We start from the raw sequence: 16008 nt of genomic DNA, 5'->3' as shown, positions 1-16008 counted from the left end.
GTTTAGTTATAGTTTAATTTGTTATTGTCTTAATGTTATTATAAACTTAGTATTTTATTTTCTTATTCTAAAATAATGTACTAATCAGAATTAGAATTAGAATGGAAATTATATATTTAACTATACTATAAGTTTATTATTCTTTTATTTTAAGATGTAATATGTAGAATGTACTATGCAGAATCAGGATGGAAATTATGTATTATTTTAAGTTTTACTTTAGGGGAAGGCGTCACACTTTAAAAGTGATTACAGGGAAAATTCTTTGTTAAAGAGAAGAGATAAATAGATGATTGGAAAAGAACGGACAAAAGATACAAGCATAATGATTTTGAAATAAGATAAAATAAATAAAACATAATTAAGAGAGTGAAAAGATGGCAGAAGTTATATAGAAAATATAAAATGGTTAATAAGATATGAATGGTATATAAGGTGAGCATGAATTTGATTTAGGTCTGTTAGAAAAGATGTAACCCGGGGCTAAGCCTCTTTTCAAAAGAAGTCTTATGTTTTATGTTCTGTGTTTTGGTTAGTTATGTTTGATTGTGAATTAATAAAACCTTGGAAGAATAAAATTAAAGGGAGAGAAATTTGGAAAAGTCATGTATAAATGACAATTAAGGAGGTTTTATTTTTTTTTATGTCTTGTTTATGTTATGTATTTTGTGTGCTTATGATTGATTGAGAATTAATAAAACCTTGGTAGAAAGAAATATAATTGAATAAAAGTGAAGGGAGAAATAATGAGAAATTTGGAAAAGATATATATGTGTAAATGGAAATGTGATAATGTGGAACTATGTCTTAAAAAATAATGCTTTATTTGCTTTGTTAAAATTTATAAGTAATTCTTAGAAAGGAGGTTTTATACTTTATGTTTTATGTTTTGTTTGTCTTTAAAAATCAATAAAACTTGTTCTTAAAAAAAAAAGCTGCATTATATATAATTCAGAGTTGATAACATAGGAAACTGGATAAATAGAAAGGGTTTCAACAGTACTGACCTTTAAGTTGGGGAAGGTACCCTTATTTATCAGTCACTAAAGCCTCCTTCCCCATCAACACACTTATTTCCTAATATATTACTATCCTCCAGAATCCATTTAAGCTCAATATATTCATGTAAACTTTAGCAATTAATATTACTAAGACTGAAGAACATGTGTTATGAATTCTAAGACAAGTATTAGTGTAGGAGAGGGGGTGACCGAACACTTGCTTCACTGTAGCTTTTTATAAGCTTGCTATGTTCTTCTGGAACTTGGGGAAATTACCATGCCAATATTAGGAAATCAAATCTTCTCCAAAGATTAACAGGAATAAGTGACCGATAAGATAATAAAGATGTACTATTCATTCTATGTCCTAATATTTTTAAATAAATCCTATTATCCCAGGGTATATTTTTCATCAGATGAGAAATCATTTTCCCACTTATCCCAATATAATCAATTATTTAAATCTAAAGTTTCTATAATAAATGGAATTCAATAAACTTAACCAATCCTACACTTGGTTTCTTTAAATCAACTTCAGTAAAACAATGATGAGACAGGTCTATGTTTTAAATTCATTGAACCCACAGATTCTAGAACAACGGATTCACAGGAATAGTTTCCAATATCTTCTGGGAGTAGGAACCTATTTGTTAGGAGTCTGAATTTCCTTTGTCCTTTTGCCATCCCAACCTAATATAGATTAATCTCGAATGCCTATCTATAAACTGTAATAAGATATATTCCCTGGCTCTCTATATACTACTATCTTAATACTGTACCTTTTGTGAAAAATGGGCTACTATTCCAAGAATAAGTCCAACCAGGAATATAATTACAAGAATAGGGATTTTTGTTTCCTTCAAAATAGTTCGTAATAAGGCTGAAAGAAAATATTACGATTAAACATGTAATTTTGTGCTGAATCTTAAGGCAGTATCTATGTTTTAAATGAGTATAGCATTTTTGAATCAGCAATAATTCATATGTAACATTCAAATACATTTTAAGCTTTCTTAGCTAATTGAACTAACAAAGATGTAATTAGTGCAGTTAAACAATACCAAAGAAGCACTAATACAGTCTAAGCTGCAACGAAATGAAATAAAATAAAATAAAAAAAACAGCTTGGAAAAGTTTTTGCTTGGTGCCAATGAATCAGAAAGTTTTATACAATAAAGATGCTATCAACAAGATATCTCGAGTATTTAGCCATTTCACCTCACATGGCATTGGAAACTACAGGTGAAACTCAAAAAATTAGAATATCATGCAAAAGTTCATTTATTTCAGTAATGCAACTTAAAAGGTGAACCTAATATATGAGATAGACTCATTACATGCAAAGCAAGATAGTTCAAGCCATGTTTTGTCATAATTGAGATGATTATGGCTTACAGCTCATGAAAACCCCACATCCACAATCTCAGACAATTAGAATATTACATGCAATCAATAAAACAAGGATTGTACATAGAACAATATCTTATACTCTGAAAAGTATAAGCATGCATATGTACTCAGTTCTTGGTTTGGGCCCCTTTTGCAGCAATTACTGCCTCAATGCAGCATGGCATGGAAGCTATCAGCCTGTGGCACTGCTGAGGTGTTATGGAAGACCAGGATGCTTCAGTAGCGGCCTTCAGCTCTTCTGCATTGTTCAGTCTCATGGCTCTCACATTTCTTTTGGCAATGACCCACATATTCTCTATGGGGTTCAGGTCAGGCGAGTTTGCTGGCCAATCAAGCACAGTAATCCCACGGTCATTGAACCAGGTTTTGGTGCTTTTGGCAGTGTGGGCAGGTGCCAAGTCCTGCTGGAAAATGAAGTCAGCATCCCCATAAAGCTTGTCTGTGGAAGGAAGCATGAAGTGCTCCAAAATCTCCTGGTAGATGGATGCGTTGACCCTGGACTTAATGAAGCACAGTGGACCAACACCAGCAGATGACATGGCTCCCCAAATCAACAGACTGTGGAAACTTCACACTGGATTTCAAGCATCTTGCAGTGTGTGCCTCTCCATTCTTCCTCGACTCTGGGCCCTTGGTTTCCAAATGAGATGGAACAGTTGCTGTCATCAGAAAAGAGGACTTTGGACCACTGAGCAACAGATCAGTTCTGGTTTTCTTTAGCCCAGGTAAAGATGCTTCTGATGTTGTTTGTTGTTCAGGAACGACTTGATAAGAGGAATACGACATTTGAAGCCCATGTCCAGGATCTATCTATGTGTGGTGGCTCTTGATGCACTGATTCCAGCCTCAGTCCACTCCTTGTGAAAGTCCCCAACACTTTTGAATGGCCTTTTCCTACAATCCTCTCCAGGCTGTGGTCATTCCTGCTGCTTGTGCACCTTTTTCTTCCACACTTTTCCCTTCCACATAACTTTCTATTAATGTGCTTTGATACAGCACTTTGGGAACATCCAACTTCTTGTGCAATTATCTTTTGAGGCTTTCCCTCCTTATGGAGGGTGTCAATGATGGTTTTCTGCACAACTGACAGGTCAGCAGTCTTTCCCATGATTGTGATTCCTACTGAACCAGACTGAGAGACCATTTAAAGGCTCAGGAACTCTTTGCAGGTGTTATGGCTTAATTAGCTGATTAGAGTGGGACACTTTGAACCTTTTCACAATATTCTACTTTTCTGAGATTGTGGATTTGGGGTTTTCATGAGCTGTAAGCCATAATCATCCCAATTATGATACATCACGGCTTGAACTATCTTGCTTTGCATGTAATGAGTCTATCTCATATATTAGTTTCACCTTTTAAGCTGCATTACTGAAATAAATGAACTTTTGCACAATATTCTAATTTTTCGAGTTTCACGTGTAATCTGATGATGATCTGAATAGCATATAAAAAAATCAGTTACTTGGTTCCTGAATCAGGAAATATTTCTCTGAAATAGACCCCAAAAGAAACAGGGTGTATTGCAGTTGTTTAGTACAGGTATAACACCACAGGTTAATTTTATCTTCAGAAATATTACCACAGTCACAGAATCAAAGTATAAGTTACATCTCTTATTTTTATGTTATAAAACCTCTATTTTTAAAAAAATCTAATTGATTTCTTTTTCTTACAGAATCAAGGCAGGACAGGAGATGAAGAAAAAATATTGTTCAAGTTGTAAGCAAACTGCATTTCTACTTAAAAAGCTAAACTACTGCTCTTATTTTATATTTGTGAATGAATAACTATATTTGAATACTAAAACATAACTAGCAAGCCTAGAAATAAAACAACCAAGAACTCTGAAGTCTGTTCATGGCAAATAAAGAAAAAGCCTAATATGAATGTATTAAAAATTTCTCAGAAGTTTCTCAATACAGTAATAGCACACAAGCAAAAATTTAAATTGACTTTTTTGAAAAATAAGTATGAAAGCAATATTTTTTTCTATTTTGCCAAATTGTCCCCAATGGTCACATTATTATAATGCATATACAAGTAGTCTTTGATACGGCCATAATGAAGTCTGCCCATTACAGTCTATGTGGCGACAGCCATTGTGAAGCATCTCACTTAACAACCTCACCAATCCTGCTTTCCCCAATGTAATTAAATGAAAGTGCAGCTCATTAACTGGTGGAGGAAGCCTTTGTAGGCCTACCACAGGCCCATATATCGAACAGGCTCTCCACATATGGAAGCACCCGGCTTATTATAAACCTGGTTCACATTAAGCATTACTTCATAAATTATAATTCATTCAGCATGCTAAAAGATTATCTTCACAGAATGTATTTACTCATTTTACCAAGAAATGGATTATGGTTTGCTGTATAAAGCACAATAGATTCACCATACACATTATTTAACATATTATTTAACAGCCCATAAGGGCTGAATTCACACAATGAATCGTGAAATCCTGAAAGATAAGGTTAGGAACCGATCATCATGGAAAATAATTTATCCATCTGGTCACAAAGAGTCAACATTGATCTGATGGCACATAATCACTCCATCAACTGTGCTGAAAGCCTGTTTTTAAAAAGGTTGTCTAGAAAATGAAGTCATCTGCTACATTAATTTTTAAAATAGCATGCTTATACACTGTAGCTACAATCATTATTAAACTATTTTCTATATTTTTATTAATTTTGCTGAAATATGGAACTACTGCAATTCTTCATGGAGAAAGTTGCATTTTATTTCTCTGCAAGTCAGCTCTTTACACTTTGCATGCTATCAAACTGAGTGACTGCAATTACACACAGTGATTGTACTAATAGTCTACAAATATTATCCTAATTACATCTGAAGCTCCAAGTCCCAGTTTCATTGGTATAATGTACTACAAATAGAGATCTTTGAAAAACTGACATCCGAAAGGCCAGACCACTCTAATACTAAGTTTCAGTGTCCTAAGAACTGCTTTGTAAAATCATAATTTACAAAATTTAACATCAATTTTTACAGAAAGGCAATATAATTTGGTTGACAGTTGTGAAGAGATTATTCATGTATCACAAAAGCAAAATGTACATTAAACTGTTCCACTAAAGCAATAAATTGCTATATTAACCACAGCATTTATACTTCATCTTTCTTTCAAGTCATAAAAGACAGCACATGTGGTTCTCCCTACTTCTCTTTTGGTCATCCAAAGAGGTGGCGAAGGGAAGCTAATGATAAAATATGCATGATGGCATACCAGGACACAAGTACTGATGGCACTATATGAATGTCACCTTGTGCTAAGTGTCATTTTATTGCAATTTTCTTCAGACTTTACTAGCCCTTGCATTTATCATAACAATCCTAATTAATGCTAATGAATGACAGTGACTAATCCAAGACCCTATAGAGCAGCGGTCACCAACTGATGGGCTGCGGACTTCTGGTGGTCCACAAGAAAATTTTGGTGGTCCGCAGTGCACCGAGCTAGAGGAGCTGCTCTGGGATGACCAATGGGACAGTCCTGTGACTAGAGCTCTGGAATATGGCACTGGTCAGGCAACTCATGGTGGGGCTGCAAATCTCCGCCAGAGGGTAGTACGTGCAATATGCAACTTTGTAGGTGGTGTAACATGCAAGGAATAGTATAGCCCTCACCAGTCGGAACAAAGTAATCGTGCTGTTGTAACCAGGGGAGGCGGCGGCACAGACGGGCCGAAGCAATGAGTGTCAGCAACCCGTGGCTCTTTCATCCCCCTGCTGTGGCTCTCTGTTGGCTGAGCCCACCAGTGGCTGGCCCCACCCCTCGCCCTCTCCTCCCAGTCACTCCTCGCCTGGCCTGAGAAGGTAAGGGCAGGGGATGGAGACTCGCTCCATATTCCAGAATGAGAGTGAAGTGTCCCTGTACTTACTTCATTCTTGCTGGGTCTCACGGGTGTTTCTTCTGCCCCTTTTTGGTGCTGCACGCACCACTGGCCCAACTCGGAAGTTTCTCTCCACTGCTGCTGTTTGAGCCTCCACGGCCTGCCCACTGTTCTCGCAGCAACTTGAGCAGCACAGTTAAATTTAGCGAGCTTCACAATGGGAGAGACAGTGTCCCCTCCTCCTCCTGGAGCCCATAACGACGCAGAGCATCGGCTGCAGTCAGGTTGGGCATCTCAGGGTGGAGAGCAGGTCGTGGGTCTCCCCGAGCGACCAAGGTATGTCCAGCACCAACAAAGGGCAGAAGCACCCATGAAACCCAGAGAGCACCAGAGAATCAGAATGAGAGAAAGAGGCAGAGACAGACAGACAAAGAGACACTCACAGAGAGAGACAGAGAAAGAAAAAGAGAGAGAGAGATGAGAAAGAGTGAGTGAGAGAAAGAGAGATAGAGATACCCGTTTCCCGTAGAAAACAGAAAACCTGGGTAGGCATGGCGGGGGGGGTCATGTGACTGGGTGGGAGTGACGTCGAGTTGGCCATGCACACTCAAGTTTTGTGGCTCCCAGTATTTTGTTTTCTGTGGAAAACAGGTTCAAATGGCTCTTTGAGTGTTTAAGGTTGCAGAAACAGGCAGCCAAGCTAAGCGCCTAAAGGACCCCATCCCATCACTGGGAGTCCAGGTCCTTCAGCAAGCGGCGCACTGGATTCACATTAGTGTTCCTTGGGATTTAAAATTATGAATTTAATGGTTCCTGAGGTCCAAATGGTTGGTGATCCCTGATATGGAGGGTATAAATGGTCTATGATGGCAAAAAAAGAAGAATGTAACATTTAACACAATTCAGCCATGTGTCTCATGTGCAATCTGCATAACCCACCCACATTTAAATCCTACATAAATTCAGGCACTCTGAACTTCTAATGAAATGAGCCGCAGTTCACAAAAATGTATCCTTTAATAAAATGTTTTAGTTGGAAAAGATGCTAGACACCTGATGTTTCAACCGCTCCAAGGATACCCAGCTTAGTAGTAGTTTGAACATGGATATTCTCCCATTCCTAACACAACGTTTACCTTATTACTGACATTTAGGCAAAGAATATAAGGCAGGAGCAAAACACGGGAGGAAAACCATTTTTTCTTCATTGTTAACAAACTGTATAACACAATATGGTAGTCACTGTTTGATAATAAGAAATGAATCTACATGTTTATGAAGTAGATTATAAAGTTGAAGAAGACAATTCAGAGTACTTAGCAGGAATGCAAAAAATAGGTATATTACGCAAACATCAGGAAAAATATGTGCGTTCAAAAACACTTCCTTCAAAGGATTTGCACAGCCTTGATTAACAATCACAAAAGCTGCAGAGAAGCAGGAAGGGGGGGGGTTATTTTCCTATATATTATACAGCAGGAATTTGTCTTCATGCCAAAACAAGTTCTAAATCCAGACTGAAGGGAACCAAGATAATGCATTTCATCTGAGCGGTATTGAAGTTGTAACACCAGCAGCTTGACCCAACATGGAATCTAGAGAATAAAGTACAGCCCTCTGTGGAAGAGTCTGTGTCCTAAATGTGGTTTGAAGCCAGTTTTTTTAATGATATTAAATTGCTATGTTTAATTGACAACTGTGTTATATAGCCATCTCTTTACTTTAATTCAATGCAGGTAGTCCTTGACTCACAACCATTCATTGAGTGACTGTTCAAAGTTACAATGGCAGACAAAGAAGTGACAACTGTCATAGCAGTCACATGATCGTGTGACCAAAATTTGAGCACTTGGCAACCAGAATGTCTTTAAGATAGTTATAGCATCCTGGAGTCATGTGATAACTATTTGCTACCCTCCCAGCTGGCTTCTGACAAGCAATCATGGGGGAAGCCAGATTCACTTAACTGCAATGATTTGCTAAGAACCATGGCAAAAAAGATTGTAAAATTACTAAGCAAGGGGGTTATTAAGTTATGCCCAATAAAAATTCTAGTCTCATTTGGGCTCATAACTCAAGAACTACCTATATAGCCTACCCTAAGTGGCAGAAAATTCCACCTTCAAAACAGAAGCATTAATATCCAGGTATTCACAAGGTTATGAAACATTTTGTGTGACTATTAATGTGTTTTATTCATTGACCATTAAATATGGATTTTCCACTAACCATAACTAACCCATACTGTAACAATGTACATCCAAGCCGAAGTTTCAGTTATTGCTTTTTAGGATCCGGAGGCCCAAGGCTATGTTTAAAGGATATTTCTGGGCGCTTCGTCAAGAGCCCAGAAAAGACCTCCGACTTCCTACCTCCGAAGGCGCAGCTCATACACATTACCAACAGAATTATCGGTCTGTCCTTATGGATGATGTGAAATTTGCCATGAAACTCCTCTTCCTCGTTGTTGCCGCCATCCTGCTGACTTTCATAGCGAGGAGAAATAACGTCTGCAAAAGCGCCGGTGACAGCAATGCTCAAGTTTAAGGAATTCATGCTACCATGTACTGCATATGCACTTCACACCCTCAACAAAGCGGGAGATTCATACGGCGGCACAGTTTGCATTTCCCGCCAAATAAGGAGTTCAGAAACCCGTAAGTCTCCCTATCACCACACGCTATACACTCCCTTTTCTCTCTGTCTCTTTCCACCACCACCCCTCAGGTATCGGTTTTCAAGAGCCTCCTTCCAACAGGAGAACCGTTAGAGTGACGCGGGCGGAGGGGGGGCTTTTCAAAACTGCGCGCGCCACACCAATGGGCGAGTTCGCGTTGCCACCAACGTTCCAAGAGGCAGGGAAAGGTTTCGGCGTCTCCCTGGAGCAAGCGCGCGGCCGGCCGTTGGCATTCAAATTCGTCTGGTCTGCAGCAGCGCGTGGCTTGTCGGCTGAGAAGAGCCGGAAGGCGGGAGAACTCTTGCTCTAAGGAATAAATTGGCTTACAAGGCACGAAAGATATTTTCCGAGCCCTGTATTTACTGAAACGGGCTGCCGGCTGCCACATTGTTAGCATTAAGTAGAAATATGTCTGTCAGCCCCACTTCTGGTATTTCGATGCTTTATAATAAACAGTGGACCTAGTAATATATTTATTACCGAGTTTTCCCAGGAGTAGCGCTGTAGCAAATATATTTATTTTGCAAAAGATGGAAACTCTCGCTTAGATATTAAAAGTAGTTTCAAAGTGTTGGTACTTCTATTTAGAGAAATTGTATCCTATAGAGATCCAGCTCAGTGGAGTGTATTTCAACATGTGTTGAAAAAAGTTACAGCTAAATAATAATTCATTACAATTTGCACAATTGTACAGATATTTCTATCAACTTTGTGCCAAAAAGCCCTTGATTGGTATACAAAATACCTCATATACAAAATTAAGATCTAAAATACACTGTGTTGGGTGACAAACTAAACACATTATAATATTGGTCACTTTACAACTTTTTCCCTTAGAAGCCTGCAGTTTCAGTGGTGAATCCCTGGAGAAAAAAATGTAAGATGAAAGATTCATTTGACTAGAACTCAGTGCCCTGTATTTAAGGAAAATCATTGAATACAGTAGAGTACACACCAAAAAAGAACAGGGATAATCTACCAGTTGTGAAGCTTTCCAGTCCTGAAGCTCATCCATTCCTTAAGACTTTCTAATTAATATTAACTGGATTTTTAATAGTTTCGAAATGTCTTTAATTTTTTCAGATATATGCTGATAAATGCCAAAATCATAAGCATGTCTACCTGTTTATAATCAATAGTGAACAATACTGTATCTGACAGTTAATTATATCAAAGAAACCTATATCAGTTGGATTGTAGGAAACCAGGATTTGTAACAAAGTTTATTGTACTGCAAATCTTGGATTCTGGAAAGTCAAAAATATGGGCATATGCAGTTTTGATAATACAGATCATAAATGTTGGTTAAAGTGTAACACACAAGTGAAAATGGCTAAATGTTAGCATATGAACACATATTAACCATATACATAATCCCAAACTTTCCAGGGATTTTGTATAGAAGCAGTCTGGATAAAAAGATATTTAGTTTCGAGTTTGGAGGTGTTGGTATAAAGAAACACAATATATTCAATTTATGTCATGGAATTTACTATATTGTCTTTTTATTCTGATTAAATTCTAAAATAAAATGATCTTCATAATTCTAGTCCTTTCCTTAAACCAAACATTTCATGTATGTATGTATGTATGTATGTATGTATGTATGTATAGGTTAACTATGTCACTTCTGAAATATTAGTATTGAGATTTAACTTGATTTTTAGAGTAGGATACAATTTAAGGATATGTGATATAAAAAGATTCCATTCAGCAATTTAAAATTGCAGAAATAAAAAAAATAGTCTGTCATATAAATGCAAAGTTCTAATTCAGTAATAGATCCTATTATAGTCTGAAGCATGAATAAAATTTAAGGGCTTTCTATGCAGCAGTGGTCATTTCAATTGAGTTATGATGATGCTTTTAAACATAATATACATAATAAAACACAAAAGACAATAAACACAAAAGACCAGCTTAAACTTTAGCATTAAAATTCATAGCTGAAACTTTTAAAGTAGTTTATCTTCTGATTGTTTAACATATAAATTCATAGTGCCTCGTATTAGTAAAGTACCATTAGAATCATGGGAAGAAAAATAACTAAAGATGATCTGTGCATACATTTCTATACTTCTCCCAGCATGTTTCAAGCCCACTTCCTTTACAGAATTTCTATTTAAGTGCACTACTTATTGGATTAATTAATAATACAGATTCCCATCTCTAAAGTACACCTCCTAGATGTAGAGCTGTACTATGACTTACAACCATTTGTTTAATGACTGTGTGAAATTAAAACGGTACTGAAATAAGTAACTTATGACTGTTGCAGCATCCCCATGGTCATATGATTCAAATTTGGATGCTTGGCAACTGGCATGTATTTATGACAGTTGTAGTATCTCTGGTCATGTGATCATCTTTTGCAACCTTCTGACAAGCAAAGTCAATGGAAAAGCCAAATTCACTTAATAACTGTGTTATTAATTTAACAACTGCAGTGGTTCTCTCAATAATTATGGCAAGAAAGGTCAGGAAATGAAGCAAAATTCACCAGTCTTGCTTCACAACAAAAAATTTGGTTCGGTTGTCGTCATAACTCAAGGACTACCTATTTTGTTTATCATGCTTCTCTCTCAACCAAATTGAGCTTGTTGTTTAGAGACTAGTTTCATTCATCAGATTTTCCTAATGGTTTATGACCTAGTAAATATATGCGTAAAACCATTATAGCAATAGGACTTAGACTTATATACCACTTTAAAAACCACAGTTTATCCACAGACAGACAGGAGGTTGTACAACTTGTACAACACTCTGGAACTGAACACACTCAAAACCATAAAATTGGTGGTAGACTTTAGAAGAAACCCTCCCATACTACTACCTCTTACAATTCTAGACAACACAGTATCAACAGTAGAGACCTTCAAATTTCTAGGTTCTATTATATCACATGACCTAAAATGGACACCTAACATCAAAAACCTCATCAAAAAACGCTACAAAGAATGTTCTTTCTGTGCCAACTCAGAAAGCTCAAACTGCCCAAGGAGCTGTTGATACAGTACTACAGAGGAATTATTGAGTCTATCATCTGCACCTCTATAACTGTCTGGTTTGGTTCTGCAACCCAACAGGACAGACACAAACTCCAGAGAGTAATTAGGAAAAAAAAAATTACTACCAACCTGCCTTCAATCAAGGACCTGTATACTGCACGAGTCCAAAAGAGGGCTGTGAAAATATTTACAGACCCCTCACATCCTGGACATAAACTGTTTCAACTCCTACCCTCAAAACGATGCTATAGAGCACTTCACACCAGAACAACTAGACACAAGAACAGTTTTTCCCAAACGCCATCACTCTGCTAAACGAATAATTCCTTCAACACTGTCCAACTATTTACAAAGTCTGCACTACTATTACTATTAATTGCATCTTTCCTTATCACCCATCCCCTCCCACTTGTGACTGTATGACTCTAACTTTGTAGCTTGTATCTTTACAATCTATATTGACTGTTTCCTAGTATGATTTGATTGCTTATTGTACCCTACAACTATTATTAAGTGTTGTACCTTATGATTCTTGACTCTTGACAAATGTATCTTTTATGTATACTAAGAGCATTTGCACCAAGACAAATTCCTTATGTGTCCAATCACACTTGGCCAATAAAGAATTCTATCTTCTATCTATCTATCTTACTGCAGTGTGTTACATAAATCCAATTGAAAATTATTCAGTAAACCATAGTTAAAGAAATATTGGTTTAAAGCAGTATCTGAATTAGATAAAAAATGGGAACATTAGAATAAACTGGAAAAACAAATCATTCAAAATAGCAAGCGGTCTTAAGCATATAAGCTATATCCATAGCGATCCATACTGAAATAGGCAATCATTATGATGAATTATTCTTTTTAGGATTTTTTTCAGGCCTGCCACAAAAGAACATCCACAGTCGAACCCAAAAACGATTTAGCTTTGCTTTAGATTTCCAATATTGAATAAGGAATTGGAATAATATGCGCTCTCTCTTAATATGTCCTTTCCCCTTTTTAGTCTATAGTTGTGAGACATAAAAATCAATTCAGTATTGGAGGGTTGGGAATCAAATCACCGTTAAAACCTTTCATAGGTATAATTGTCCATTTGAAGTATTCTACCGGTGATGAAACTGAACAGGGTACAACAACGATATATTGTTAAATTACTGACACTGCACAAACTACTTTTATAGTAGCTGAAATCAGATGTGTGGCTAGGAAAAGAAAACAGACACTTCTTCAGTAAGTATTTTAATATTTACCTCAGTTTGACTCACTGTGAGGTAAAAAGTAAATTATTCAGATCTGAGGCTACTCATGTCCTCTTCCCACTCCATTAGACAGGATTGGATAATAAGAAAACATAGCAAAGGCTTTGGAAATACTAGGAAAATGAGTGTTCTGTTATTACCATCCATTTTCATGTTTTTCCATCATTTTTTCTGTTCTGATTAAAAAGATTTCAATTGTTCTCACAAAGGTGACAAAATGAACAAAGATAAAAGAGCTCTGTAATTAGTATAAATATAAATGATATATGGAATAAATACTATATAATAAAAAATAAAATACATCCAGGACATTAGAAGACTGTAAATGGCAGGGCCACAGCATCTTAGCATCATGTCTTATCCCCAAAATACCTTGACTAAAATCCCTAAATGGATACACAATAATGAGTTGAAATAAAAGTGCCAGGAAATCTCAGTAATATGACTGAAGGAGCTTCAAAGAGTTTCAGAGAACAAAAATTTATAATGCCTATTACACCATTATGTTTCAGCATATAAGTGCTTGAGTAATCAAGATTTTGTGATCTCTAGGACTTCCCCAGGTTTTTGAACAGTCACACTAATGGTTCCAGAATAATTTCTTCAAATATCCTGGTTGTCAACTCGCACCTGGTTTTTGCATCTAACTATATCTTTACACCCATATGTCTATTTTTCTGAGATTATTGCTGAATGTAATTCTATTTTTAATAAAAAAATGCAAATGTCCTCTTCGCAAATCTAAAAGGTACAGAAAATGACTCAGTCTAGGTCATAAAAACAAACCCCAGATAGCAGCAAACAAAAAGTTCAAATAAGTTCCTGTAACATTAAACAAAAATCTAAAACTGGAGACAAAGGCAAGGAAATATTTTCTTTACAAAGTGGCATAATTGTTATTACTTTATTGATACTACGGTGCTTTCAATACAGTAATACTGGATTTAGATATAGTATTACAAATCTAGGTTATAATCCATACCAAAATGAAGTTCTGATCCTAATTTACAATTTAAAGTTAGGAAATGGCTTTGAACTTCTTGGATAAAAGTGTGGTTTGATATAATTATAGCAAAATATTCTGTGATATATTCAAATTAAATGGTATATAATAGAATTCTACTGTATTCTGTTTTTGTTAAATAATCATTTCCTTCTATATACATTTCCTAAATTATAATTTTGCCCAGTATTATAGCCCTATAGTATTCATATTGGAAAGAGACTGGGATGGTCAAACAGGGAATTAATCTGGAACCTCTACATAATCAAAGAAGCCAAAGTCCAGTCCCCACTGTTGAACTTTATCTAGTCAGGCCCAAGTGCAAACTTCCAGTCTGAGAAGATTCCTTTATTCTAGGCATGAACAAAATATCTAACTGAACTCTTCATATATGCATCTGAATTTTCACATCTGACAATTTAAAAGCTTCTCTCCAAGTTTGCTATTACTTAATCATTGTAGTCTTGGCATTTGTGCAAGGCCAGGAAATGTACATGGCTCTAAATTTGATTTATGATTAAAGACCTAATGAGTTCTTTGTAGTTTAGTTTTAATCTAGTCAGTATAATATTTCTATTCTTTTGCTTTAAAATTACTTTGAATTTAATGTCATCTTTGTTCCTTGTTTGGTTAGCCTGGGAATTTCTGCAACTGAAGCATTTGAGGTTGCATTGAAGAAATGCAATGATAGCATTTCTATTAATATTTCAGAACTGAACATAGCTAGAGCAAGGAAAAGCTTGATTCTATTTATTTATATTAAGGAGATGGCAGATCAGTGGTGGTATGTTATCGGTTTGGCCCGGTTCATCCAAACTGGTAGCTCAGACAATCATCTGTGAACGAACCTATTCAGTCTGTCGATCAGCTGCTGGGCCCTCCCAACTGCCCCAGCTCTATAATGACCTTTATTTTCTGCTTTCAACCTCAGCTGCTTCACACGGCACAGCTGATTTGCCGCATGTCAGCTGTTTTACACACTGGGCTTGCAGCAGAAGGTGGTTTGAAAACTCTGTGCGTACACAAAGCACACACTGACACCGAACTGGTAGGAAAACATTTTAAAATCCACCACTGTGGCACATAAAACTTGCCAGTAGTTGAGATGGAATCAGTTTCTTCATGTCTTTCTTGTAAGAAAGCAATAAACACATAGAACAAAACAGAAATGTAGGAGGAATTTTATCATGATAAATGTTGATGTACAAGTGTCATTGTGAAAGTACACATCACTATTTTATTTTATTTATCTATTTTTATTTGTCAATTGCTTACAAGATAATAGGTATTAGTAAAAACATAGCTATGAATACAAGGATACATATAAGAAAAATAAAAAATATATATAAAAGAAACAATAGGACAAGGACGGTAGGCACATTAGTGCGCTTATGCATGCCCCCTCAGACCTCTTAGGAAAGGGGCAAAGACAATAGTAGACAGTCTAGGGTTAAAGTTTTTGGGTTTGGGGAAAAAAACCACAGTGTCAGGTAGAGTATTTCAGACATTGACCACTCTGTTGCTGAAGTTGTATTTCCTACAATCAAGTTTGGTGCGATTAACCTTGAGTTTGTATCTATTGTTTGCTCTTGTGTTGTTATGGTTGAAGCTGAAGTATTCATTGACAGGTAAGACATTGCAATGTATGATTTTATATACTATACTTAGATCGGACCGAAGGCAACGTAATTCTAGGTTTTCTAGGTCTAGAATTTCGAGTCTGGTGGCATCAGGTATTCTGCAACGAGTAGAGGAGTGGAGAACTCTTCTTGTGAAATATTTCT

At 36.4% G+C, this 16008-nt stretch overlaps 1 protein-coding gene across 1 annotated transcript in view; it reads right to left on the bottom strand.

The window, feature by feature from the left end:
• LOC113440199 (solute carrier family 9 member C1-like) overlaps positions 1 to 8827 on the bottom strand; it is a 97855-nt gene extending 89028 nt beyond the window's left edge. Inside the window, exons 1-2 of the mRNA XM_087928612.1 lie at positions 8644 to 8827; positions 1781 to 1881 (exon numbers count right to left, since the gene is read on the bottom strand). Coding sequence (XP_087784738.1) covers positions 1781 to 1881; positions 8644 to 8827 — 285 coding nt within the window. The remainder of the gene's footprint in view (positions 1 to 1780; positions 1882 to 8643) is intronic.
• Between the last annotated feature and the right edge of the window lie 7181 nt (positions 8828 to 16008).

This window comes from Pseudonaja textilis, chromosome 1 (assembly GCF_049901715.1).
Source record: "Pseudonaja textilis isolate UNSWEBS1 chromosome 1, rPseTex1.2, whole genome shotgun sequence".
Classification (NCBI taxonomy): Eukaryota; Metazoa; Chordata; class Lepidosauria; order Squamata; family Elapidae; genus Pseudonaja; species Pseudonaja textilis.
This window is presented reverse-complemented; position numbering and strand designations above follow the sequence as displayed.